The sequence below is a fragment of the Radiomyces spectabilis genome (assembly GCF_025331425.1).
Source record: "Radiomyces spectabilis strain NRRL 2753 chromosome Unknown BYT42scaffold_11, whole genome shotgun sequence".
NCBI classification, from domain to species: domain Eukaryota; kingdom Fungi; phylum Mucoromycota; class Mucoromycetes; order Mucorales; family Radiomycetaceae; genus Radiomyces; species Radiomyces spectabilis.
In genome coordinates this window covers 190,532-217,052 of record NW_026251936.1, presented here as the reverse complement: position 1 = coordinate 217,052, position 26,521 = coordinate 190,532, and the positions used below count along the sequence as shown (strand labels likewise).

The 26,521-nt window shown below is 42.1% G+C and overlaps 11 protein-coding genes across 11 annotated transcripts; 2 read left to right on the top strand and 9 right to left on the bottom strand.

Annotated features, from left to right (window-relative positions):
* Window positions 1-269: 269 nt before the first annotated feature.
* BYT42DRAFT_580069 (60S ribosomal protein L37) lies at window positions 270-1,046 on the bottom strand. Its single transcript, XM_051569462.1, has 3 exons — window positions 1,009-1,046; window positions 511-748; window positions 270-430 (listed from the first exon to the last, which is right to left on the bottom strand). The coding sequence occupies exons 1-3, from the start codon at window positions 1,009-1,011 to the stop codon at window positions 390-392; spliced, it is 282 nt and encodes a 93-aa protein (XP_051420391.1). The 5' UTR covers window positions 1,012-1,046; the 3' UTR covers window positions 270-389.
* Window positions 1,047-2,393: 1,347 nt separating this feature from the next.
* On the bottom strand, window positions 2,394-4,399 carry BYT42DRAFT_548267 (HSF-type DNA-binding-domain-containing protein; the record flags this gene model as incomplete). Its single annotated transcript, XM_051566003.1, has 7 exons — window positions 2,394-2,455; window positions 2,556-2,636; window positions 2,709-3,086; window positions 3,241-3,289; window positions 3,364-3,689; window positions 3,803-3,954; window positions 4,323-4,399. 7 exons carry the CDS (start codon window positions 4,397-4,399, stop codon window positions 2,394-2,396), a joined length of 1,125 nt encoding a protein of 374 aa, XP_051420390.1.
* A 5,496-nt stretch (window positions 4,400-9,895) lies between these two features.
* On the bottom strand, window positions 9,896-11,538 carry BYT42DRAFT_66025 (uncharacterized protein). Its single transcript, XM_051572777.1, has 6 exons — window positions 11,398-11,538; window positions 11,171-11,242; window positions 10,702-11,037; window positions 10,541-10,598; window positions 10,286-10,427; window positions 9,896-10,193 (listed from the first exon to the last, which is right to left on the bottom strand). Exons 1-6 carry the CDS (start codon window positions 11,456-11,458, stop codon window positions 10,065-10,067), a joined length of 798 nt encoding a protein of 265 aa, XP_051420389.1. The 5' UTR covers window positions 11,459-11,538; the 3' UTR covers window positions 9,896-10,064.
* Window positions 11,539-11,733: 195 nt separating this feature from the next.
* BYT42DRAFT_580058 (kinase-like domain-containing protein) lies at window positions 11,734-14,842 on the bottom strand. Its single transcript, XM_051569461.1, has 7 exons — window positions 14,792-14,842; window positions 14,474-14,702; window positions 14,255-14,351; window positions 14,060-14,149; window positions 13,825-13,979; window positions 13,009-13,525; window positions 11,734-12,878 (listed from the first exon to the last, which is right to left on the bottom strand). Exons 2-7 carry the CDS (start codon window positions 14,680-14,682, stop codon window positions 12,189-12,191), a joined length of 1,758 nt encoding a protein of 585 aa, XP_051420388.1. The 5' UTR covers window positions 14,683-14,702; window positions 14,792-14,842; the 3' UTR covers window positions 11,734-12,188.
* A 616-nt stretch (window positions 14,843-15,458) lies between these two features.
* Window positions 15,459-15,873, bottom strand: BYT42DRAFT_501489 (HIT-like domain-containing protein; the record flags this gene model as incomplete). Its single annotated transcript, XM_051564772.1, has 3 exons — window positions 15,459-15,538; window positions 15,612-15,729; window positions 15,796-15,873. The coding sequence occupies 3 exons, from the start codon at window positions 15,871-15,873 to the stop codon at window positions 15,459-15,461; spliced, it is 276 nt and encodes a 91-aa protein (XP_051420387.1).
* A 429-nt stretch (window positions 15,874-16,302) lies between these two features.
* Window positions 16,303-16,764, bottom strand: BYT42DRAFT_616481 (At2g23090 like protein; the record flags this gene model as incomplete). Its single annotated transcript, XM_051572071.1, has 4 exons — window positions 16,303-16,353; window positions 16,423-16,485; window positions 16,557-16,632; window positions 16,733-16,764. 4 exons carry the CDS (start codon window positions 16,762-16,764, stop codon window positions 16,303-16,305), a joined length of 222 nt encoding a protein of 73 aa, XP_051420386.1.
* Window positions 16,765-16,892: 128 nt separating this feature from the next.
* On the bottom strand, window positions 16,893-18,344 carry BYT42DRAFT_580046 (mitochondrial import inner membrane translocase subunit Tim54). The gene is made up of 3 exons (XM_051569460.1): window positions 18,087-18,344; window positions 17,926-18,015; window positions 16,893-17,853 (listed from the first exon to the last, which is right to left on the bottom strand). The coding sequence occupies exons 1-3, from the start codon at window positions 18,246-18,248 to the stop codon at window positions 16,996-16,998; spliced, it is 1,110 nt and encodes a 369-aa protein (XP_051420385.1). The 5' UTR covers window positions 18,249-18,344; the 3' UTR covers window positions 16,893-16,995.
* A 2,387-nt stretch (window positions 18,345-20,731) lies between these two features.
* On the top strand, window positions 20,732-21,650 carry BYT42DRAFT_580044 (ubiquinone biosynthesis protein COQ7). Its single transcript, XM_051569459.1, has 2 exons — window positions 20,732-21,283; window positions 21,364-21,650. The coding sequence occupies exons 1-2, from the start codon at window positions 20,786-20,788 to the stop codon at window positions 21,508-21,510; spliced, it is 645 nt and encodes a 214-aa protein (XP_051420384.1). The 5' UTR covers window positions 20,732-20,785; the 3' UTR covers window positions 21,511-21,650.
* Window positions 21,651-22,483, bottom strand: BYT42DRAFT_580041 (uncharacterized protein). Its single transcript, XM_051569458.1, has 4 exons — window positions 22,426-22,483; window positions 22,150-22,372; window positions 22,018-22,074; window positions 21,651-21,933 (listed from the first exon to the last, which is right to left on the bottom strand). The coding sequence occupies exons 1-4, from the start codon at window positions 22,455-22,457 to the stop codon at window positions 21,781-21,783; spliced, it is 465 nt and encodes a 154-aa protein (XP_051420383.1). The 5' UTR covers window positions 22,458-22,483; the 3' UTR covers window positions 21,651-21,780.
* A 204-nt stretch (window positions 22,484-22,687) lies between these two features.
* BYT42DRAFT_616477 (phosphoribosyltransferase-like protein) lies at window positions 22,688-24,138 on the top strand (the record flags this gene model as incomplete). The annotated part of the gene is made up of 4 exons (XM_051572070.1): window positions 22,688-23,312; window positions 23,379-23,419; window positions 23,485-23,615; window positions 23,700-24,138. 4 exons carry the CDS (start codon window positions 22,688-22,690, stop codon window positions 24,136-24,138), a joined length of 1,236 nt encoding a protein of 411 aa, XP_051420382.1.
* On the bottom strand, window positions 24,125-26,487 carry BYT42DRAFT_580036 (WD40-repeat-containing domain protein). Its single transcript, XM_051569457.1, has 10 exons — window positions 25,950-26,487; window positions 25,858-25,889; window positions 25,708-25,794; window positions 25,551-25,624; window positions 25,403-25,485; window positions 25,227-25,339; window positions 25,013-25,155; window positions 24,752-24,934; window positions 24,576-24,675; window positions 24,125-24,514 (listed from the first exon to the last, which is right to left on the bottom strand). The coding sequence occupies exons 1-10, from the start codon at window positions 26,456-26,458 to the stop codon at window positions 24,261-24,263; spliced, it is 1,578 nt and encodes a 525-aa protein (XP_051420381.1). The 5' UTR covers window positions 26,459-26,487; the 3' UTR covers window positions 24,125-24,260.
* Between the last annotated feature and the right edge of the window lie 34 nt (window positions 26,488-26,521).

Sequence of the window (26,521 nt, the reverse complement as noted above, 5' to 3'; positions counted from 1 at the left end):
AGTTCTAGGGTGCATCCTTCATGGGTTATGGTAGCACATACGATGCTGGTGGTGACAGTGTAGCCATGATATGACTGGGGAAGGCGTTGTTATGTCTCACGGACTCAATTTCTGGTTTCCTACTCTAGTGAAGCCTCCAAAGCGCGCTTACGGAATGTCACGGCACATGGCACTTCTACAAGCACCTTTTTTTTGCGTAAAAGGTGACAGTGTTGGTGAGTTTCGAGATTTACACTGCAGTCGCAAACACATGGGTGGGGTCCAGCTTGTTTGATAATGATAAATCATAGATTCAAGATTTCTCTTTTTCTTTTTTATTTCAGAAAACAAGGTCAACCGAGACGTCAAAAAGAAACGCTTGAAAGGATGATGTATTCGTGTCGTGTTATTTAGGCGGAAGCGGCAACGGCTTTCTTGGTGGCCTGGGAACCTGAAAAAACGAAATGCAGAATGTGAGAAGGTAATTCTTCTTTTTTTTAGATCCAAATCACGGAGAAGAGCGAATGTTACCTTCACGGAAACCGTTCTTGAAACGGCGGTGAACTTCCTTCAAGTAACGCATGCGACCGGTACCGGTGGTCTTTCTGCGCTGACCCTTTTCGGACCAGTTGAAAGATCTGATTTTAGCAGCAGGGTAACCGCACTGAGCGCAGGTCTTCTTCTGCTTGTGGAAGGAGCGACGACCGCAACGACGGCACAAAGTGTGCGACTTGGTGTGGCGCTTACCGAACGAGGAAGTACCCTTAGTCTACAGTCATATTGAAAACAAAACCCTAAAGTGAGTACAGCCATTCTCGATGAATTGCGTTTCCCCCATTGTTCGTTTCCAACCATGTTGGATTATCCATCATCTATTCCTTTTCCTGTCCCCCGTCAAATCGTGATGAAAAAATCGCTCCCCGCTATGGAAAATCTGCTCCCATCCATCCATCTATCCATCAATCCGTAACGCTCTATCGATACACCGCCTGATTGACGGTTTGACCATTATGCCATAGCCTCACATACCATCTTTTAAGACCGTGGAGAGAAAGGAGGATTTCTGCCAACTGCTTCCAGCAGTAATTTCTCAACACGGGCACAGAGGGAAAACAAGAAGACAGCCCGGACCGTTTATAACTCCGACAGTCCGGCATTGACATAGTCGCACTGTGATACTGCACGCCTGTGCCACATTGGCTCTCCTTTACACGGCTGCCATAGTTGTTTTGGCAAAGAAAATCAGTGACCGAGGTGTAAGATGCCAAAGAGATATAAAAATAAAGGATAAATGAGAGTGTACCACACGTGCGTTTTGAGTGAGGAAGGAATAGGTGCTGCAGTGTCACCGTGAAAAAAAGGACAGTGTTGAAAATAAAATGTAAGCAATACTGACAGGAGGTAAAGGGTATCAAAGGCCTTGTATGAAACAAAAGCGAGATGAGAGAGAGATAGGTTCCTACCGACAGCTGATAGCGGGTCCTTTTCGGGAATGTTATATTGCGTAGCCGAATCTGCAACCGCAAGGTCTTCTCCGTGGAGTAACACATGTGCCTTAATTGAAATACCTTGGCTGTTATGGTTGATGCAGTCACCTATTGATATTCGGTGAGAAACGATAGGGATAAATTCATTCGAGGTAATTCGATAAAGAAAGTTCCAAGTGAAGAGGATGCTACTGAATTTCGGTTACTGTAAAATTGTGGTAGAATGGCTTGTGTGATCAGGCCATATGTGAAGAAGATCTTCGTATCTTGGTGTTCTTCTGTCTCTTTTTCAATGAGACTTGAAAGATCAGAAAGTACCACATGCTCTCTCGATACGAAGCTATCAAGCATAGAGGCAAATTTTATGCCGCGCTAGCATTTATCATAGTTCCTGGTGTTCTGAGTATTGTTAAAGCTTGGTGTCATTCAGAGATTCCATTTCGAGAGACTACGCTGCCAACATACGATTACGGGTCATACATGTTTATTTAGCCTCATAGCAACAAAAAAAAAAAAGAACACTTTTATATATTGTACAATCGAGGAATTCATCATTTATTTATCAAGCCATATGATTCATCATCCAAGGATCGTTGGGTGAGCCACCAGCCTATGCAAATCATTCATTAGCCCACAACATGATTTGTTTTTTAATGAGTGAGTGATTGAGGTTTGGGACAGAGTGACCATGTCCGATAACGAAAAAGTAGGGGAATGACGCAAATAGCGAGAGCCCGTAGTTTGATACAATATCAGCCATAACATATAGCTTGTGTGCCATTTCCAGCATTTATGTTCAAAAACATCGGATCAACCTGTCTATAACATGCATGAACATCGATCAATAAAACCAAAAAACCATATACAGAACTTCTTTCTCTTCCAAAAATCGTTTTCACATGAAAGGGCTTGACATAAATAACCAGCTTAGGGGATATATTCGTGATCTTTCCGACGTCGTTTTGTATATTTATCCTTTCTTGAATCATCTAAAGAAGCAGCACGTTAACATTTCCAGTTCCCATATCCATGAACACAACCATAGACAAGAAAAAATCCCGCGCCGTTGCTTTTTCTTCATCTGCTTACTGTCATCAACATCGAGTGGATTAAGTAGATGTGATTGCTTGCCGAAACTCATCAAAGCGGTGCGGGTTCTTTTCGACGGATCTGCAAATGCATTGACAATTGTATATGAATCAAGTATTCGCGGTTTTGCATGAGATTCTTCAATTAATTTACCTGACTGCCCTACTCCAGGTGTCTGAGCTGATGTTGGGGTCATGGTCGGTGGAAATTCGGTTTGGCTAGGGTGAGGCAAGTGTAAGCGACCATCGTCGGTTCCGCGATAGCCTGATGGCGGCGTTAACGTCCGTGACACGACTCCGTCCATGTTATCGCGCCATCGCACTACATCCACGGAAGGCAGAGGAGGTTGCAATGGTGAATCAAATGACTTGGAAGTACAATTAGATGTTTGTGAAGTCTGGCCTTCATGACGAACACGCGACCAAATAGAACTGGTTCCGCTTAGTGAGGCCGTGGGGGACTGACATTGTACGGTTGACATCAGTTTGGCCTCGGACGTGGCTTGTGGATCAGTCTTCACCAAGGGATCTACTAACGTTCCATGTCAACAAGAGAAATATATAAAGGGCCTAAAACATTGATTTTACCACTTGAATTGGAAATATTGGCTGGTAATCTATCGGCTAGTGAAGGAACTTATTAAGTCGTTGTTCACGATCGATCACGACGGTTGGATCGGGCATACCTTCCGCGGGACGTTGGTGACTAAACAAATCGACAATCGTTTTCAACATCTACAATAGGGATGACCATTAAATTAAAAAATCGTCCATCAGAACGGAATACGCATGATCGAGGCAGAGCTTACCTGCTGTTGTTCTGACAAAGCTTGTTTCACGTTGATCATTTCGCTGTATAACAATTGACAAGCTTGAGAGATGCCAATAACGCGTTCTTCGACGTTGTTGAGTTGCTTTTGTAAAGGCATGTACATATCGTCCTCGGAATCGGTTCGATCGAGCACTCGTACTTGACGTGCTGGGGAGGAAGTAGGTGCTTTGGGACTTTTTCGTTTGATCTTTTGAAGGTCATCGACACGACCTCTCCGAAAATTAGGATGTCGAAATTCCCAGGTTTGGTTTTCGTTGGTCAGATTGGAATGGATCATATCGTTGACTTTATGAAAACCATACACTAAGCAGATTGAAACAAGTCGCCAAAAGGAAAACGAAAGAGGACGCGGAAGAAGCATCATTAGCACGGGATCGATGTGAGAAAAAATGGAGGAGGGAGATCAAGCCACTTACTGTTTAATTGGCGTACAAAACTTTGCCAATTATTATGCTTGAAATAACGAGGCAAGACTTTTTTTGAGAATGCTGTTGGATTAGATACACTGAACAGATCACCCATGCCTGACCATGTTATGAAATGTCGCATATCTGGATCTTCAAGCATCCTATCATAGGAATAGGTAAAAGAAAAAGAAGAGAGGCAAGCGAAAAGCGAGATGATGAGAACGGTTGCTTTTTAAAGGACGTTGACGTGAGAGGAAGAGGGTAGATGTTACTTGTATAATTTGTTGACGAAAGCGGCTTGAGTGGTGGACTGAGATGGCGAGTCAGAATTTAAGTTGTCATCGTCTTGCATTGATATTTGGTCGTGGGTCCTCGATCGTGATATTCTTTCGATGGGAGAAAAGAAAAGAAGCGAATCATTCATTAGTTATGTGTTATGACGTATTATCTGGTGAATCTTGGCTTTGTAATACTCTGTGGATCGTTGTCTGGATGGCTCTGGCTAGGTGCTTTCGTTTGTTATACATACCTTCTACTGCTGCCTTCATCAGGGTTATTACTATGATGGCTGTTTGGGGAGCCAGAGATACTACTTCCTGAAGCCATATCATGAAAACCTAATACATAACACGACGGATCGAGATGATCAAGACGATGATAAAGTCGTCCCGTTTTCGTAAAAAGTTGAATTAAGGTGGAAAGATAGCTGGAAAAAAAAAAGAAAGAAAAAAAAAATCGTGTTAGTTAACAGCGCTTTCCTTTTTCGTTCTGCCTTTTTTTTTTCAAAAGCCTCCATCCGCTCAATGATTCTCTTTCATAAATCTCCACAACTGTATTTTGGAACCTGTTTCAAATAAAGATGTTTGAGGCACTTACATAATAGAGGTAGTAGAATGATTGGTTCAAGCCGCGAGCAAAGGGAATAGGAACAAAATAAGCGGTCTTTGCTTAATAAGTAATAAAGGTCTTGTTTTTAAATGTTGGCTTATTTCAGAGATCTAAGAAATATTCGATGATTAGTTGCGTGCATTTTCTCGTTTGGTTCTGGAAGAAGAACAAAAAAAAAAAAAAAAGTGAAAATGGATAGAAGCGCATCAATGACAGCAAAAAAGTCAAACGAAAAATGAAAAAAGTATACATGTCAAAATAAAGCAAAAGACGGATAGGAAAGAAAAAGGTCTGAAAAACAAGAATAAAAAAAAAAAAAGTAGAAATATCCAAAAGTTTATATCGGGTATGGAAAAGGGAAAAAAAAAATGGGAAAAGTAAGAAAGAATAGAAGGACGTCTAGAAAAAAAAAGTGTCGGTGCCCATTCACGATTCTATCAAGAAACATGAACAAGGCAAGCCAGAATTTGCAAAAAGTAAATGGTCAAGTTGAAATTTACCGAATGAGACGAGTTGACAGAGTATGAACAATAAAAGAAAGGACAGGCACCAAGTTGTGCACGACCAACGATAACAAAGTCTAGTGTGATGTCACCCGGCTACAGCCAGTAGGGAACCAGTGAGCTGGGTACTTTCGATCGATTTGGCAAAGAACGAAATCGAGATTGAACAAGTCATTTTTCTAAGCGCCGATTAAACTAAAATATCGGTTCTTCCCATCATTTTTCTGCATGGAAATCCGATCCACCATCATCGATCAATCCAATATTTGGCGTTTCCGTCAAAATCGACATTTTGCTAACCCACCGGAGTTGCGCGCACTCTCTTTTTTTTATTTTTTTTTTCTTTTTGGTTTTCTTCTCTTTTTGGAAATTTTCACATGACAAATCCACAATTGTCTACCGAAAAGTGCCATTTTCCTTCTATTTCGCGTATTTTTTTTTGGTTGGCTCCATGACATACAGAATCGTGAGGATACAAAAAGGGGAAGTAGGCAGAAGAATTTGAAAAGAACACGCTTATTTTACTCTTTCGGAACGAATAGGACTCGCATCTAAATTTTTTTGGGGGGGAGGGGAACAGAGCCGCGACTAAGGAATAATACATTAGACTATAAATTTTTTGATCCCCGCCATCCCCGGAAACTGGAAACTTGTTTGGCCTTTGTCCCACTCGGATATCTATCACACATTCACATTCCCCACTTGGCATTTGCATGGTACGGGATCTGGCAAAAAAGATGGTTCTTGCGTATTCCATGGGCAAAAAATTTGATTAGGGAGTATAGCATGGCCGAAAACTGTGACGTTATTGCATTCCTACAAAACGGATAAAAATCCATCGATCAGGAAACATCGATCAGGAAACATCGTATGATGTAGATCTGCAATTCCTTAACATGACGATTATTTTCGTTCACGCAAAATACGTTCACATGGACTAAACGGAAAGTCCTAGATGGTATTTTCTATTTCTTTATACATTATATTTTGACTTGCCATCCATGTTAAGGCTGCTTAGTGAGATCCAATGATCCAAAATGACCACTTAGAAACGCATGTTTCGTTGTTGTTGACCATTACTACATTGAGTAAAGTGGGATAGTTGAACAAACAAACTTCCGATGGTGAATTACGCGCTAATCATTGAACTGAGCCTCGATTTCTCTCCACTGAAAATTTTTTTTTTCCAGCAATGAGCCCGATTTGTCATAAACTGTGTGGTCCAACCGAGTTGTCCATAAAACGTATACAATTAAAACTTACTTTGGTGAGCCTAATTATTGAAGTTCGCAAATCGATCGATCGAAGATCGTACACTATACCTCTTGGCTTTGGACTTGGACATCCATGGTCTAGTTCTCCTCTCCTCCTCGCTGAAGAGAAATTTTTTCTTATAGCGCGTTTAAAAAAAGATCACTCGATTACAACCTGGATCGATAATTGGTTCAAACCATCCATTCTTGACCGATAAAAAAATATATGTTCAGGTTCTTCTGATCGTATGCGGCTCATGGTTTCTTATCTCTGATTCATTATATGACCCGCCAACAAAAATCTCGTCTTACAAAAAATGTGTATATTTTTTTTCTCACCTCTTATCTAGTTCTGATTTCCGCAGCGCGGTTCCAAGTTGGATACCCTTTTTTATCATAAACGTCGTTTTTTATTGGTATCAAAGAAAAAAACTACGGCTACTAGCATGATTTGGAGTCATTATCAATAAGGTTAGGTTCATTTGTATTTGTTTTTTTTTCGGCATGGCAACACCAAAGGCGGACCGGAATGCCTATCGGATGTTTAACCGAGCTCCGGGAAAACTCAATATTCTTGATTTTTTTTTTCTGTTCTTTTTGATCGTGTAAGACTTATTGTGTAAATCTAACCGCCGAGGAAAAAGAATCATAAAATAAACGATGAAGCAGTAAGCTAAAAAAAAAACGGACCTGGAAAGACCGATTCCATTGTTTTGGATAAAATGTTTTTCATCGAATTTCAAAAATGGTTAAAGTGCCACTTCGGAAACAAAAAAATTGTTTGTTTTTTTTAAACCCCAAATGAATACCGATCGAGGAATGTTGTTAACACAGATTGAATGGGTCCGCCATCCTATTTCCTGATGCGATTTGTGGCCCAATTTTTTGGAGGTATATTCTGTGTACGATGTCAGGTACGAAATCATACATCCGTTTGGTATAGGCGTGGGTTTCCCTCGGGCACAGGGCCAGGCAACCGGTCATTCGCTGTTCCTAATTGCCAAGTCTCAGAACAAGTTTCATTTACAAAATGCCGCGAATAAGGTTTAACTGAAACCGGACACGAATAAGAATTTCATAGAAAAGACCTTTAGTTAAGCTTATTCTCACATCGCACGCACACCCTTTTCCAGCTCCAAGCAATACGATAAATTTCTTATCCACCCCGAACGAATCAACATTAACCAACTTACCCGCTTCGACTATCTCGTATCACACAACACAAAATCTAGGGCTTTTTTCTCCCCAATCTCTCCCACCTCTCCGCCCTCCGCCTTCTCCCCACTCCCCACCAGTTTTTTTTTTTTTTTTTTTTTTTTTTTTTTTTTTTTTTTTTTCATTTCAACGATAGGCTAGCTTCTGTTTTTCATCGTAAGCAATCGCCAATTTAAATAATTCTGAAAAAGCGACTACTTTATCTACAGAATCCGCACGCATGGTGCCTCCGCTCTCAACTTTGCTATCGCGGTACTAGAGCATAAACACGATATGCGGATACTAGTGCAATTACAAAGGTTGAGCATACTCGATAAGATTCATTACGAAATTTAATGCTACTAGAAGATTCGAGATTTTGATCTAATATATCTTTGGTGCACGAGATGTATTCATGTTGACGAGGGCAAAAGTCAAAAAGTGCCAGCACGAACCATAGTTCCCCGGATCATGTGCGTGCTGCATGACGACGAAACCCTTCTCCAGAGACCTCTGGTAATTTAAGATTCAACCCCCTAGTTCTTATCGCTTCCTCCTCTGTGGAATGTGTGATCCTGGCCTTGTCCTGAATCTACGGCATAATCATTCCAGCTTCTTGGCGGCATTTGAATATTTACTGCATTTATATTTTTTTCTTTGACATGTGAAGAGCATCTGCCAAAATGTGAAAGACGTGATCCATCGCAACGCATCGACTCGATGGCTTGATGACCTAATGCCTTCTGAGCAGTCAAGTTGGAGACATACTTGTGCCATGGTCTTGTACCTCGATGGGCAGTCAAATCTTTTTTTTCTAAATGATAAGCCCTACATTCTCGGTTTGGATAGTGTCACGGGAACTCAAGATGGCCAACTCTGAAAAGAGGAGGCATCCCAATCAACCATCTGGTCCTACTAGCAGAGCTTCTCGGCCCCATCAAGGCTCTACATCGCAATAGGTCAAAGTAGGCCAAAGGGCGCTGTAGACATTCATACATATAGGAGAATTCTGGAAATGAACTCACCATTCACCGGTCGCTCTGATCGCCTCTTGAACCTTGTGGCAGGAACTGCAGCGGCCTCATTAATCAATTGACAGATTTGATCACTGTTCTTTTATCATCTACGGTTTTCGTCCCCTATGACGTTAGCAAAACATTGACAGCACGCCGAAGGTATTGTCCAAAGCTCGTCTGCACATCCTTTCGTGTAGGCAACATCGATTTGGGCACCTTCATATAAACTGTTTCTTGGGCGTACAGTATTGAAACTGAGCCTCAAGTTACGCGTCCAAATGATGGCCAATTTCAGCTCGAAAACCTGAATTCCTTTGATCAACGTCTCTTCGTTTGTAATCGACCTTTACAGAATTCCGTTTTTCTCGATCATTCATTCATATGTATGTTGTTGCGGCTATAGCATACAATTACAATGCATCAAAGACTCAATATTGGGATTTTACCAGTGATGCAAATCGCGATTTTATAAGGAATATGCATGTGACTGACAATGAACAACGGGCTAAAGTCATTCCATTTAAATGTTCGACTACTTTTATATGCTTTAATCAAGTCTTATGGCCTTTTAGCGAGAGAGAGAGAGAGAGCTTCATTATTTGATACAAGCGAGCGAAGCGAAGCAAGGCTTGTTGCAGGATAATGACCATGGATCCAAGCCCATCGTAAGAGTTTCTTGCCTTTGTGTGTAAGATAGCGTAACTAAAGCGCGGCCAAAGATAGAATGCTCTCTGTGCTGTTGCGAGACGAAATAAAGAATAAAACATATTGGTCGGAACCGAAAAAAAGGTAAAAAGGGAATACTTCGAGACTCTTTTTATTTTGAGAACCAAAATAAATAAATAAAGGTAAAAAGCATTAGCTCTACGATCAATGCCTGCTTACGGAGTCAATGATGGATAGTTTTCTTATAAGTTGGAAAAAACAATCATGCAACATACTGATGTGCTCCGCATTGATTTTTCGACTAGCAACCAACCAGCTGCATAAACACCGGATCAAAATCAATGGAAGATTAAAGCAGTCTACAGGCATTTGCAGTACTTCAATTTTATGAGTAGTATAAATGAATATACTCATCGTCCAACCTATTCATGTTAGTATCCTATTACGCTCATAGTAGGTGTGTCGTATACAATGGTAGACTCGCTCACTCTTGCACTGTGTAAACGTTTAATAAACAATGCATGCTATTGTTGCTACGCTTCCAGAAAGGACCATTCCAGGGTACCCGTATTCTGTTGCTGTCCTACAGGAAGTTAGAGATGGTCTATCACGTATTTCTTCTCTGTATACAGTAGCAGTATAATGTAGAATAGTGGCAAAGAGCAGAAAGTACCACCAATGATCATGGTTATCAAGGAAGAAAAACAGTTATACTGTCGTTTGATATATGTACAAAAAGTTGATATACTGTTTAATAATCGTCTGTGTATTGTTTGAACCGATAGTTGTCTTCTTCGGCAGCACATTCGTCACAGAACCATTTTCCAGCGGGCGGTTCCACCAAGCCAACACAAGCGTAATGAAACCATTCTTTTTCACACTAGGCAAAAAGGTAAAAAGGTAAAAAATAAGACGAGTTGAATTCAACCATGGGGGCCCAAGGATGAGGCATAAAAAAAAAAGACAACTTACGTTTTCACCATCACATGCGACCATATCACCAAACGATACCTGGTTGCAATAACAGTATCTCGGTTCATTGGGGTCGATCTCCAATTCGGTCAAGGCGCGGTGACCATTAATAGCTGGATTGGGACGCGACGAGTGATGGGTTCTATAAAATACGAATACCAAAAAGTATAAATCAAAAAAAAATCCATGATCAATTATCACTTCATGATGATTTCATGGCAACCTCAGCAAATCCTGTTTTACCATGACACTTACCGTTTCCGGAACCCAGCAGGACCACCATTGGATATGGATCGTTTCCGAGAAGCTGCTGCTGCGTGATAGCAAAGTAAAAAAAAAAAAAAAAAAAAAAAGGTAAGATGACGAACTGTATTGACTATTCCCTTTTTGGGGAAACAGTGTAGACAAGTGCTTACCATCGTGACGCCAAGATTCATCCCAAGGCCCTCGTCTGTGATTATTGGATGCTATCCAATCGAGTTCGGCAATGCCGTTTTTCGCCATTTGGGAATCAATACGTTCAATGTGCCGAGAGACGAGATCATACATGCGCATGGCGAGTTCGATTTTCTGATCCTGTTTCTGAATAGCTGTCTTGTAGTCTTTTTCTAATTGTAGTCGTGCTGCTACTAGGTTGACGTGAGCGGTGGGTGTAGGTGGAGGTTGTGCAACGTTGGGTGTGGGGGGAGAGGATGGATTTCGCAGTAACTTGGCATAGGATCGCCTGTGCTTTGTGTAAATTTCTCTAAATCCTGGACATAAGATGAATTCATGCAACAATCAGTGGACATGGACAATGTGAAATGAATGATTTGCAGTGTGCAAGATAGCAAGAACATAAAATAAAAAAGGAGTCATCAAGGCCATTGATTTTTTTTTGCTTACGTTGAAATTCTTCATCCATGCTACGCAGTTCGTGCATGTTTTGATCAATCTCCGATGGTAAGTTCTGCAAACCTACGAATGAGGGTTCCCCTTTGTCAGCTGAGCCACTTTTTTTCACCCACCTTCTTTTTTTAAATCCTCTGCTCTCCCCACACCTCTTTTTTTTCCTCCAAAATGGATCTTTTATCTCCTCAACCCCCAAAACCATTCAACCAAGACCAACTTACTCTCTACATAGTCCTCAAAAATATCGGCAATCGATGTCGTCATATCACCAACAAGAACCATATAATAGATAAACAGAGAAATTCACAAATAATAAAGAAAGAGGTTTTATCTTTTTAAAGATACGCTTTTTTTCTTTGCCGTCCACAAACAAAAAAAAAAAAAAAAAGAGGAGAAGACTGGATTCATACCCCGACCTTTTTTTTGTAACTTGTCTGATGAGCAAAGAAGCAGTCACTGTGAGGACCGTCAGGGCCATTTTTTTTTGCTCCTGGTTTTTTTTGGGTTATCTCAGCCTTTAATTCTCTGACACCCCAGTTTTTTTCTCGATACTGAACGATATAAAAAAAAAAGATCTTTAACACAAATGAACAAGATATGATCCGTTTTTATTCTTCAGACAAATTTGGATTTCAAAATGATAAAACAATGGTTACAAAACTAATGGATTATGAACTCTTTAAACTACATGGTATAAATGACGTGGATAGAAAAAGGGGGTAAAAAGAGTGTAAAAAAAACAGGAAAAGGAACAAAGGTCACATCACAGTGATAATGGGTTAAAAAGAAAAACTTGGCCAAGGGAAGAAAAAATTGAACAATAGAAAAATCTGGAAAATGAAAGAAGGGAGTAGGAGAAAGAAAAAAAATAACTACGCATACACATGGATACAGATGAAGAATCGAGCAAAAGAACAGTGTGATATGATGGAAAATCAAAAAAAGACGCATGAGAACGAGATTGTGATTTTTTTTTTCTTCTCCTGTGCAGTTTCCCTTTTCTTCTTATTTTTTACAAAGTGTCGAGTGATGTCCGAACCAGCGGTGATGCCAAGTTTTCATTGTTCTTCCTTCGTCCAAGAAGTGTTGCGTTGTCCAAATTGAGATCAAACACGGCCTTGCTCTTGTGTGACTTTTGGCCACGTTTGTCACTAGGTGGTTTAATCACCCGCTGACGAGTTTGTTCTTCTTGTCGTATCTGTTGCAGTAATCGGTCGCGTTGCAATTGTTGCAGTCGTTTACCGGGTGTGTCCTGATCGACAGAGGTATCAGCTAACTTATTACGTAATACTTCGATCTGTCTTTCGTGTTCTTCTTCGTTGGCACTTTGCGAACTGGACGACGTCTCATCGCCTGTCAGATCGTCACTAACATCATCGTCATGATTCTCATCTGGGTCGTCGTGATCCTCGTCGTCATCCAACATTTGTGAGTGAATAGCTTGCTGAAAGCCATGTTGATTCTTTCCTTTCTTTTTGATCTCTTTTCGTCGTGCGCGTTCTTCGGCCATACGATGGACGGCGTACGAAACGTCAAAGATTTCTTTCATTGAGGTAAGTCCGGTTGAGAAGACATCACGACGACGTTCGGAACAAGGAATGGTTTGTGGCGGGGTAGCAACAATTGTTGGTGTGGCGACAGAGGTCGTGGTCGATGCGGGTACCAAAATTTCAGACGTTGCCAAGTCAGCGTGAGGTGATTTCTTTAAATGAGAAGAATAAAAATAAAATAAAGGTCCACAAAAATAAATATAACAGGTTAGTGATCTTCATGTGCAGATTTGTTGGATGGTTGGTGCTTCATGCATCGTTTTCTTTTTTTTTTGCGTTTACCTGTTTCATCTGCATCCACCGATGATTCAGGAACTGGTCAATGGTATAACGGCTTTTGGGGTTGATACATAGCAGATGCGAGACCAAATCTTTGGCATCAGCGGAAATGGCATCCCACCATGGACTCAAAAATGTGTAGTGACCTCGAGCCACCTTCTCTGTCAATACTTCAATACTTTCATCGTAAAACGGGGGAAAACCGCACAACATGGTATACAGGACACAGCCGAGAGCCCACATGTCCACTGACTTTGAGTACCGCTCATCGCGTACGATCTCGGGAGCAGTGTACCCCACCGTACCACAGGGTGTCATGGTATGTTGGTCCCAGACGACCTTGGATAAACCAAAATCGGCGATCTTTACCCGTCCGATTCCGCCACCACCTAAACCTTCAATGAACTCGCCTTCGTCCTCTTTCGGCTCATCTTCCTCTTCCGGTGGCGGTGGAGGCAAAGGTGTGGTCCGTTTCATGAAAGGAATAGGCTCAAACAGAAGATTCTCAGGTTTAATATCTCTAGAAAAAAAAGGGGGTGATGGGGGGGAATAAAATCACGGTTAGTCATTGTGGATGGTGGCATGATCATAATAAGCTTTTTTTTGTCTTTCTCGGTGATGTTGTTAAGATGATAATAATTGTTGTTGGGGCAAAACCTCATGTTGTTGATGGTTACCATCATCGGTTTGGGCCCGTCCTCTGACAAAAAGGCTATGGCTCAACGATGATTTCCCAGTACCTTTTTTTTTTTCCATCTGCATCCATCCCCACTTTTTTTTTGAATAAGAAAAAGAAATAGCTTTCTTCACTCTTTTTACCTGTGAACAACGCCTTTTTCTTCGTGGAGATATCGGATTCCTTCGGCGACCTGACGTATGCAGTGACGGGCGAGATCCTCGCTAAAGTAAGTTAAGCGGACAATTTGATGAAACAGTTCGCCACCTTCGCATAATTCCAAAACGAGAAAATAATACTTTTATGCATTGAATCAATACCGAATGTAATAAAAAAAAATTAGAGAAGGCCACAAGAAAAATACATGATATGACATACCTCTTTGGTCTCAATGAAGCGATGCAATTTGACGATGGAAGGATGATCGATTGTGCGCATGATTTGCACTTCTTTGAGAATGCTGGCTTTCTATTTGATGCATTTATATGTAGATGATTTGATTGTCAGCTTGTGTGAATCATGAAAAGTGTGATGGAAAACATTGAAGGTCTACAACCTATGCATAGGACTTACTTGTGTAGGGCTCAATTCAAATTTACGTACGGCTTTAAGGGCCACGGTTTGGTCCGTCTCCAAATCGATTGCTTCATACACGTTGGAGAAGGCGCCACTGCAAATAATTAAGCTCATCAGTAACCCCAAATAAAAAAAAAAATAAAAAAATCGCTCATCATCCTCATCTTGTCACGACCACCGATACAAATAATAAAGAGGTGGAAAAATATCACTTACTCTCCCAACTTTTTGATAAGCTTATAGCCTTCCAAGCCTTCATATTTCGGCATATGCTTTTTGGCTTCGTTCTCTTCGTTCACCACACAACGAGCGGCGTTTTCATACTTCTTTGCTTTCTTTTGTTCAGGACTTTGGAATTCGTTGGACGATGAGATGGATCTTCCGCCATTACGTAAAAAGTTTTTTAGTTGTAGGAAAACGGACATTCCAAAACTGGTTTTCTTTGCTGATAAAAAAAAACCACAAGAAGTTTTGTGTGTTTTTAGTTTTTCTTTAGGGTTTCAAAGGTATATGATTTTTGTTCTAGTGTCTTACCAAATTGCTATATGCGGGTAGGAATAGTGATAAACCAAAAAAAAAAAAAAAGTGAAAAAAAGAAAGAAAAAGAGCGAGTGAATAATAACAACAATGATAATGAAAGAAACAAAAGAAAAAAGAAACGCAAAAAAAAAAAATCGCAAAAAAAGGAAAAGAGGGGAAAGCCCTCATCAGGTTAGTCCTTTTTTGCAATAATATATGTAAAAACTCTAAAAGGGGAGAAGAGGGAAAAAAAAAGACCCTCTCCGATAATGATATCATGAATGGGACCCCGTGCTTGCATCCATTAAAAAACCAAAATCCGCCCAGCCAAATCCGTACTACACAGGCTTCTCACCACGCTTCAAGCGGTCCAATACTCGCTTAGCATCCGTATACCACGGAGTCACCGGATCGTACTTCCACCGCCGATATATATTTTTAAACGGTGCCGCAATAACATGCATGTGCAGATGGTCAACCGAATTGAAAGGTGGCACATGAAATCCAAGTCTGAAAATAAACACACGACAAAAAAAAATTCAGAAAATCCATTCGTGAGACATAAAACAAGGCCATCCCCCAGCCATATCATGGGGACACTATCACCCACTATCACCATCATCATCGTATTTTGCCACCATCACCATGGGTTGGCCCTGGAATAGAATAGGCAAGTTCCCACTCACCTCACTTGATGTCCACTGTCCGCATCAAACCCATGTTCCTTTAGCAGCAGCTCTCCCCGTTGTACCATTTTCTGCACTGGAGACCATTATTCTGTAAATTTTCTTTTCAAAAGTTTCGCCATTACTCGGTTGTCACAATGTTCACTTACACAGATCCACATCGCTTGAATCCAAATTCTTGACGGTGCCAATATGTCGCTTAGTAATGACCAAAAGATGAAGTTGAGCTGCAGGTGAACGATCGTGAAAAGCAATCAGATCCCCGTCCTGTGTCATGTTGTATTAGACCACCGATGCCACATGTCGAAACATACAGTAACCGTGCCAACTGACCTCGTAAACAACGAGGAATCCTCGCTCTTTCGAAACGTGACAAAAAATACAAGGAGGACGACCACCACAGCAGAACATGATCCAATGACGACGTAGATGATATGATTTTTAGATGCGATACAATAGGATCTAAAACGAATCCAGTGCCTTTTTTTTCGTGCTTTGAGAATGCGACTGCGCAAATCCAAAAAAAAAGAAACCAGAAGAAAAGGAATAAATATAGAAAACAGTGATGCACAATGTTCGTATACGGTACGATGCGGCTGCCCACGTCAAAATGGTCTGTATCACGAAGAAACAAGTGGCGCGCCCTGGGTTTTTTTTATCACCATCGCCACACCAAAAATAAATACTATATCACCAGAAATAAAACACAGGTCTATGATTGTAAATGTACGCCCTTTCCATAGAAAACGAGCGCATTAATATGCATTGTCATCTGGACATTCTATCGACATACAACTCATTCCCACCAGATGGTTTGATTTTTCTAACATGTACATTTTTCTAAGAGCTGAAACTGCTCTCTGGGGGAATAGCATCCTTGGGATGTTTGGCCTAAATTCCAAATATCCATTAAGACCACTACAATTGCTTTCCCATTCTCCCTCCCTCCCACACACTTACTTCCATATGCTGCACCAAGAGCTTGTAGTTGGCCATGGCAGCAAAGCACTTGGGACACTTGATCTGGGAATGAAGAGACAACGGCGATTACCATCACGACGGTGGTATTAACATCTCGTGACAATAAATTTTACCTGCAAACCCGCCGCACGAGCGGCCAACTGGGAGCCTGATTTTGCTTTCTTTTGAGCTTCCTTTTGGGCTTTTTGTCTGCGACCATGACATGAACGGAAACAGGTGACAATGAATATGCAAGCTCCGAACCCATTTTCTTCAGGACAAAAAGTTCTTCTTGTCCTAACTCACTCACCTGGCTTGTTCCTTCTGAGCACCACGAGCCATGGGCGGACAATCGAATAAAGACGAGATTACAACAAAGTAAAAAAAAAAAAAAAAAACCTGCAACCTCTTTAAATTTTTTTTTTCTGTGTGCAAGAGAAATTCAAACGCCGTCAAGAAGCCTAATGTTTAATCAGATCGTAAATATTTTATTCTATAAGCATCATGTATCTAACAAGAATGTAAACTTTTTTACTCCTTTAAATATTTTAAAGATAAAATAACACACACGTTCTACGGTAAGTCATCGCTGGTATATGTCTGCAAATGGGGACGTATTCTTTCGTCGATGACGATCGGAGTGTCGTTTGCTAACGCTTCTTGAGCTTCATCACCTAGCCAATAAACTTTTTCATTTTGTCCCACATCAGCCTCATCCGTTCTCAAGGGACGTTTGTTATTTAAGACGGCAGCAACCGCATATTGACCAATTCTTTCCACGCGTTTGTAATCCGCAAGCCACATATATAACCGATAAGGAATGTTGGTCCAGCCGATGATATTCTCATGAGGGATATACATGACAGGAGAGAGTCGGGAAGGTAACGAAAAATGATCTTTTTCTTCCACCATCGTTGTCACACCGCCTGGAGTCATTAAATCATCAATCAATTCTTCCTTGATCTCCTTTTCCGATGGCATCTCGTCCACATTTCGTTCCGGAGGCGCCATTGTATCGTTCATCGTCGTCTGGCTTTCTGCTGGCGTTAATGGAGCTTCGTCAGTGTCCGCGGATGTGGCGTCCGTCTGTTCCTCGGTTTTCGCTGGCTCGACTGTGGGAGGCTCCTCAATGGCCAACGGATCCGCTTCGCAGCCCTTGGTCATACCACTCAGCACCTCTCTCCATGCATTTCGGCCAATTGCCAACACACCGTCGATTTGGCTCGTTTGTTTGATTTTCTTTTGGACGTCTGCCATCATGGGTGCAAAAGGATTCTGACTCGTTTGCTCCGTCGTGGAAGATTCCGTTACGGCGTTGGCTTGGTCCTCTCGTCGAAGTTTCAAAATTTCATCACGCACAAAGGCTTCAATCTGTCCCGGCTTGCTCGCTTCCTTGACTTCATAATCCACCGCACCGGCGACAAGCACTGGCTATTTCCAAACATTGCATTAATCCCTCATTTGCTCCATTCTTTTGCCATTGGCCTTTTCTTGATGGCATACCTTTACATAGTCACGGAACCATGCTCGGCTCTTTTCGAGACTGTCACCTGGAGGTGCCGAAATATAAACAGATACTTTACGAGGCATTTCCTGTTGTAATTCGTATAAGCCTCTGTCGGCTATGTGTGCATTGGCTGCTTCATTAACCGAGATCCACTTACATGAACACCGCATGGCCGTTTAGCAAGGAATGACACCTGATCGGCCAATGCTCGTCTGGATTGATTATCATAATAGTAGCTTGTGTAGAGTGTACCTCCAAAAACGGACGCAACCGTACCAAAGATGATTTTACCTTTGGTCAGGCCAAAGGGAAGTGACATGATACTACTATGTTTAAGGGTAATTTCTCTGGATTTTTTTTGCCTTCTCGTTTTATTTTATTTTGTCGTCCGCAACCAGCCCCTCATGGATAGATTACCGTGACGGCCTTTTTTCATGATCTATGTGCTCATGAAAACTTTCTCAGCAGCGCTCCTACTTGATTTATAAACCCACACAGGCAGATAGATAGATACAATTATTTACATAAAGAACGGTACTTGTTCAGTTGAATAGCTGGCGAGTTTATTTGGTATTGGCTCTCCTATACTACACATGCTACAGTGTCAGGAATTTTGACAAGGCACTCGTGCAAGATACTGCTATTAAGGGAATTCTGCTTCAACAGATCAAGCCATATGTCGACGTTCAAGACAGATGCGACATACCGCCAATAGAGTATATAGTATTCTTATAGAGATGAATGCTTTGCGATCATTTTCGCCCGGCGGACAGCGATTGTGTTACCATCCCAAATTTTTATTTCAATAGTACAAGATTTAACAGCGCACTACAGAACATGACCGGACGCCTGAAGCAAGAGCCATGAAGCAATTGCCAATCGTTTTCTTGCTTCACCTGCCTGCAAGTGACACAAGTGCAGTCCATTGATTGCCACCGGTTCACGTTGTAACAATTTTGCCTTGACGGTACTTAACTGCAGCCCTCATATTTCTCGTAATCAACAAAAGGATGAAAAATGAGGAGAAATTACTATTTTTTCAGAAGCATGATGATAATTGGCGGGACAGCGACGCATATTCAACATCCTAATAGGCATCTAGTTATGTATCTCCTTCCCACAGACATATGGATCTTCTTTGTTGACGGAGCGTTCCTACAACAGATAATGAAGTCGATCTACAGATGATTCAGACAAAAGACAAGGATTCACACAGATCTCATTATCTCATCGCGATCAACATCTATCCAGGAACGTTCATCGTCGACAAAAATACTGTAACGATGTCAATTTCGATTGCCGTGGTAGCTGCCTTTTTTTAACTGATATGACATCTCGCTTGTTCATATACAGTTCATATACATCGCCGTTGCATTCTTTAGCTGTTGCACGGTCGACAATATGCCATATTTCCTTCTTTCCTTTTCCTCCGCTGCCTGCTCCTCAAACTTTTTGTTGCTTTAGTGACACTCTTGATGATTTACGGTAGATGTTAAAGTGCCTGATGCGTTAAAGCTTTCCAAGCCCCCCCCCCCTTTTATTTGATCGCGTTATTGATTTTCAAAATGGACCCACTTATTACAGTATACCAACTTCAACGCTAGAAATATCTGGACGACATAATCTGATATTCTATAAAATGCCCTACGGTTCATATACAGCACTCAACAATCGGGCGGAGAAGAGGGAAGCTCAGTTTTTTAACCGGAGATAGTGCACCAGTCCTGCAGGTCAAACACCTAATGTTACCAAGACAGCACCAACTCATAAAGGGAAACCAAGTTACAGTTGGTACTACTACGTTGGAGTGCCTCCTCTAGTCGTGGTTATTGACATAAGTCTCCTTCAATATAGCCACAAAGAGTTCTTTTAAAGTTATGCTCAAAACCGCTTGCCCTTGGGTCTCTGTGTTCCGTCAATCATTACAACATGATGCACTGAGAATAGCACCCTGATTTCGTGAAATAATATCTAAGCGCTTATTGTCATATCATAGCATTATTGCTCTGTTGTTTCAGATGAAACTGGCAAGGCAAGACACGCGAAAATCACTATTATATGGAAAGTAAAAAGAAGTACGCTAATTCGCAAATATGCCTTGTACACTCTCTTGCGCTCTCGGAAAAAGCGCGACGGCAAAGCAGATTTAAAGACTGATCATGGAAAACACACTAAATATTGAATAATAATAACAGTGCGCCACAATAGACTTTGATGTGGCCATGTCAGAAACGGGATGCAGACACGACTCAGTGTCTAATGAAAAAGTGACACTCAAGTATTGAGCCTACAACGTTTGAAAGCAGCGGTGACCGTGACAATAAACCGATCTTTTAGTTTTCTGCTACGCTTTTTGATGATGAAAAATTAAGCCCATCAGTTTCTTCGGCCTCGATGACCGCAAAAAAATATTTATGGTATATGCACTTTGCCTTTATATTTCCGGTTGGATTTTACCGGTTTACCGAGGAATACAAGATATGCTAGCCACGCGTTTAAATGGTAATCGCTGCGTGGTGACATGATCGTGTTTTTTATATCGCTTGTATTCAAATCACAATCGACTCTTTGAAGCAATCTCTGACAGTTATGATTTGTATGTGGCTTTGCTTTCAAGTAATATCACCGCGGGGGCCGTATAGAGTAGTTTCATCATACGAGAGAAGGCCGACGTCTGCATGGCAATCCCTTGCTCGGGCCGATGATCGCTTTTTTTTCTGTTCATTTTTCAAGTAGCGCAATAACCGTACGATTTTTTTTTTTTGACAATGCACCCTGGTCCGCAAAAGCCCGGAGACATTTTTTTTTTCCTTTTTTTTTTCTTCGTTCTTGTGCATATATTCCTGTTCGACAGTCATGTCTATGCAATTGTCCCCTATTGGTGCTATTGCTCGTCGTGCATTGACCACCGCTACGCGTCAGGCTACCACGGCCGCCAGTGCGATGCCTTCCCGTCCACTCACTGCTGAAGAAAAGGAAAAACTGGCTCCCATGATTCGCGTGGATCAATCGGGCGAAGTGGGCGCCTACTACATTTACAAAGGACAAATAGCGGTGTTGGGTCACGATCCCAATCTGAGGCCACTTTTGCAGGAAATGTGGGATCAGGAAAAGAAACATTTAAAGTATTTCAGCGACTTGGTCGGCCACCATCGCGTTCGTCCCAGTTTACTACGACCTATTTGGGAAGTCGCCGGGTTCGCTGTAGGTGCCGGAACCGCATTGCTTGGAAAAGAAGCCGCCATGGCTTGCACTGAAGCCGTGGAAACCGTCATTGGTCACCATTACAACGATCAGTTGCGTGAATTAGCTACCATCAAGGACGACAATGAAGACTTGGTGCATCTCAAAAAGGTTGGTCTTTTTGGAATCCGAAAATATTATTCTTGCCAGCTTCAGCGAGACTTAATTTCTTATTTCAATTGCTTGCATAGATTATTGCCGAATGCCGAGATGAAGAGTTGGAACACCACGATATTGCCGTTGCACACGATGCTCAGAGAGCGCCTTTCCATTCGGCCTTGAGCGCAGTCATCAAGCAAGGCTGCAAAACCGCCATCTGGATTGCAGAACGTGTATAAACGCCTTTCTACTGACAATCAACCCTCATTGTATTATTTTATCATCATTTCCCGCCGTATTCTCCCTACTCTAGATTCATTGTATTACCTCTCGCCAATTTATTCCAGTCTTATTCTTGGGAAATAGATACAAAATTATACGTGTATTATATCTTGAACGGATGATCAGGTATTGGGGGAGAGGGGGGAAAGGTTGAGAAATTTGGTATCGAATCATACAAGGATAAGAGAAAGTCTATTTTTGCATCATTGGGGCCGAGGCATCTCAGGTTACCTAAAGAACCAGTAATACAGAAGAATCACCATGACAATGACAAAAAACATGAGATAACACATGGTCGCTCCGGATTCTTTCTCGGCCATCACTTTGAAGTTTCGCATGGTTTTGCCCAGAATCCCTCCCGTATTTGAAAATTGATCATTCTGTGTAGACCGCCACGTCAATGGTGCATCATGTGAGTATCTCCGCCAGTCTGGAAGAAAGAAAAAAGAAGCGCATCCTCTTACCATAGTATCAATAATACTGTTGCCATGTTTGATCTCGTCTCCAATTTTCCCTGTGATCTGATAACCCCATCGTTGATACATAAGAATAAAGGCCAAGGAAAAGCATAGTAGGCTTTTGTTCGACTACTTTACCGTTTTCAACAGCTTGACTTTGGCAGATAATCCCGTTATACGTTCATCGCTCTGACTTTCCAAATGCTCGAGATCACCATCGTCCATTTTGACTTTATAGGATCGTTCGGGTGATGAACCAGGTGTGGATGCGCTGTTGAACATGTGTGATGAAGGACTCGGGGTCCATGTCCGTGATGTATCACCGAGCAATGCAGATCGGTTATGTAAATTCTGATACGATCTATTACCATGGTTAACGGAATGATGACAATGAACCTTGTTTTTCTCTCCTACCTTACACTTCTAGGTCCGAACTGTCGTGACATGTGTGATGAAGTGTGGTCCAAGCAGGCTGCTATACAGGAAAAAAAAAAAAAATTGAGATTCCATATTGGCCCCAACCAATTGCTTTAGATAAATCAACGTCACACAGAAATAAGACAGATCGGCTGAGGGTGAAAAAAAAGCGATGCGTTCAATTGACACTGCGCACGCATGATTTTTTTTTTCTTTTTTTCTTGTCTCGTGTGGGTCGCTACCTCTTTGAACTTTCTTTATGCGTCATCTCGTGTTGTTTGCAGGATCGTCCATTCCAGAACTTGGACAAAAGATTTCTGAACATTTAGGCTGCCAAATTGGCGGTTGTACATTGTCGAAATTCAGTAATCAAGAAACACGAGTGGAGATTTATCAATCCGTACGCGAAAAAGATGTGTATATCGTCCAGTCCGGTTGTGGTCACGTCAACGATAACCTTATGGAGCTTCTTGTTATGATTCAAGCTTGCAAAACAGCGTCGGCAAAAAGAGTCACGGCGGTTATTCCGTATTTTCCATATTCGAGACAAGCCGATATCCCTTACCGACCGTCGGGCGCTCCACTCACACAAGCGCCTCCGTTGACCGAGCCATCCACGCCACGGACTGTGCCTTCCACCCCACGTACTGTACCTTCGACGCCCAAAATGGATCGCGGGGCTCTCATCAACGCAGAATCCTTTACAAGGGAAGTCGAACGGATCGCCATGGCGCAAAAGTTGGAACGACCCATGGAGCGGCCACACACGTACACTCCCGCTGATAATGCTCCTTTACCATGTGCTTACAATGATAAGAACGGCAGCTACCGTGAATGGGTGGCTCGGTCAGGCACTCTGGTGGCAGACTTACTAACATGCGCAGGTAAATATGATTTTGGACACGGTATGGCGATGGGATAGGCTAACTATGTGTCGTCATTGTTTACAGGTGCAGACCATATTATCACCATGGATCTCCATGATCCACAGGTAAAGCCACGAATTTTTTTTTGGACATGCTCCTATGTTTCTGAATGCATGGTTGCTTGTGATAGTTTCAAGGCTTCTTTGATTGCCCCGTTGATAACTTGTCGTCCGAACCACCCATGGTCCGCTATATAAAACAGCAGATCCCCGATTATCAGAATGCCATCATCGTATCCCCAGATGCCGGTGGCGCAAAAAGGTGAGCGTGCACCTTTGATATTAAAAATAAGCTGAAATGGAATGATGCTTATGGTTGAGACTAACATGATCACTTGCTTAAAAGAGCCACGAGAATCGCGGAAAAATTGAACATGACCTTCGCGTTAATTCATAAAGAACGTCGGCGTCCCGATAAACCGAACCACTTGGACATGATGCTGGTGGGCGACGTTTCCGGCAAAGTGTGTATTTTGGTAGACGATATTGCTGACACGGCTTTCACCATCAGCAAAGCAGCCAAGGTGTTGCATAAGCAAGGAGCGAAAAAGATTTATGCGCTTATTACGCATGCCATCTTGAGTGGTGATGCATTGCAACGTATTCAACAAAGTTACTTGGATGTAGTGGTGGTCAGCAATTCGGTGCCGCAGGAAGAACACACGCGTAAATGCAGCAAGTTGTACACGTTCAATGTCGCCCCCATCTTTGCCGAGGCAATACGACGAACTCACAATGGTGAAAGTGTAAGCATGCTATTTAATTTAGACAATGAACTCATTTAAAAAAGACGTGTGACTATTCGGATATGATTTTTAAATGTGAATGATGTTGGGCTGCCAAATGGATGTAAATTACATGATGAACAATTGTGGGGATAAATGGAAATCAGTTGTGAACGTGGGTTTTATGCTTCAGCTGTTACTGTTTCTTCTTCCACGAATGTGTCTGTTTCATAAGGATACCATGCATACTGCCCCTGGACCTGCCAGATTTTCAACGTGTTATCAATCACCACGTCTTGTTGCATATCACTCATTTGTCCATCCTCATCATCGCTGTCGTCACTACTGCTTTCCTCCGGAACCGTAAATTTGCGTTGTCCGGATGTGGATGCAATGTAAGGATAAACGGGGTTAAAAGTAACGCATGACGTGATATCTAAAACGGTGGAATGGATGAGTGTCATGTTAACAAAATACATGCATACAGAATGATATACCTTGGTGACCGTCAAACGATCTCAATAGACGGGGCCTTGTCTCATCGTCTTCTTCTTCGCTTGCTCCGATTTCCAAGTCGTAGAATCGAATATGCCCATCCTTTACATCGAACAATGAATACAAGTCGTCGGTGAATTGGATGGCGGCGTTTCACGATCCGTTTCCGTCATCTTACCTGATCGCCAGTGACGAGTACTTTTCCACTGGCAGCAATGTCGAAAGTTATGCGTTGATTGGTTTTCCCTGGACGTGGCAGTTCATAAAGGATATTGGCAGTATTTCGGATATCCCAACATAATATAGCATCGGATTGACGAGAAGCGGAGAAGAGCAAGCTACCATCGGGCGAGAATTTGACCTAGATACACAAAGAGATTAATCACAGCAAAATCCGACCACTGTGCCCAATCGCACAAAAATAGTAAAAAAGTTGTACCTGAGTCACGCCGCCTTGCATACCGGTTAGCTTTAGGCACAGTTCATTGTTCGTTTCATCATAGATGCCAATAGATTGACTGTACGATCCACACGCATACAAACCACCATAATCCGGACTGAAATCAAGGCATGATATAATCCCTAAAATCGATAACTGTGAATGGACTGTGGCAAATTTTATATCGATCCGGAGAGTCTCTTTTTTGATATACCTTTTTGACCTTGTTTACTGCGACGGGAAGGGATGGTGGGTAACTTTGTAGATTCTTGGCCTTCACGCTGCACGTCAAACACTTCAATCATATTTTCATATCCGCAATAGATCCTTCACAGAAATAACTCAATGATCAGTTGGCGCGTAATAACAATAAAAGGAATTCTATCTTACTTTGAGCCATCCAGGTTGAAAGCAACAACATTTGGGCCGATAAAACGTTCCCGATGGTCAATGACGCAATAAGATGCACGGATCTATATGATGCACCTTCAATACCAGAGGGAACGGTCTAAACACCATGTTCGCGACGCTGTCTTACCTCTCCAGTGGTGACGTCCCACAGACGAACCGGATGATCACGTACAGAAGTAAGAAAACAGCAAGTGGCAGGATCTAGGTACGAAGAGATATTGTATTGAGTGTTATTTGGTTATAATACACATCGGTGCAGAAATAACAAGTGTGATTCGACCTACCGTGAATGGACATGGAAGGAAACCATGCGAAATCGTAAATTGTTTCTCCTCCACGAATTCCCAAAATAGGTTCCAATGGCTCTATGTCTGTCAAGGTACTAGTCTGAGCAAACTAATGAATCCAGCAACAATGACTACGTATAACAATACCTTCAGATGGACTACCGTACAAACCTGGGGGCCTAACAGAAGCGTATCAATGGGCGATTGGAAGCTTCAGGTGCATAACAAGGCAGCCTTACATATTAAATAACCGAACAACATCGTCTTCGGAATTCGTCAATAGGCAAGTGCCGTCCGGCGACCATTTCGCGTTTCGAAAAAAGTTGTTGGCTTCGTGTACATTGCTGGGAGATGCTCTCTGTTGGATAAGGTGAACTTCGTTTGACAGCGATTGCTGTACAGTTGTATTATAGCGATCGCCGGTTGAAGCGACCAGAGTGCATGGTTGCGCCACATCATGGATGAACATGCTGAACCCTGATGGCGCAGACGCTTCTGTTATTTCGACAGCTTCCGTCTCCATGGCCACACCAACGGTCATTGTTGGATCAGCCAGAGATTCGCCTACTTCGTCTGTCGCTGCAGCAGGATCGACTTGCTGCTCGATCAAAGCATCGGTCACAGTGGCGGTGACGGTTGTGGTTTGTGTATCAGAAAGAGCAGACATTGTCGTTTGAATCACTGTGGTCTGTTCAGTGATCACAGTTGAAGGATCGGCATCAGCGTGGCTGGCTGGATCGATGTCCATGGCAATGAGTGTGGCAAACAGAAAAAGCGACGATCTGTGACTTGGCTCTGCTCCACCCGCATT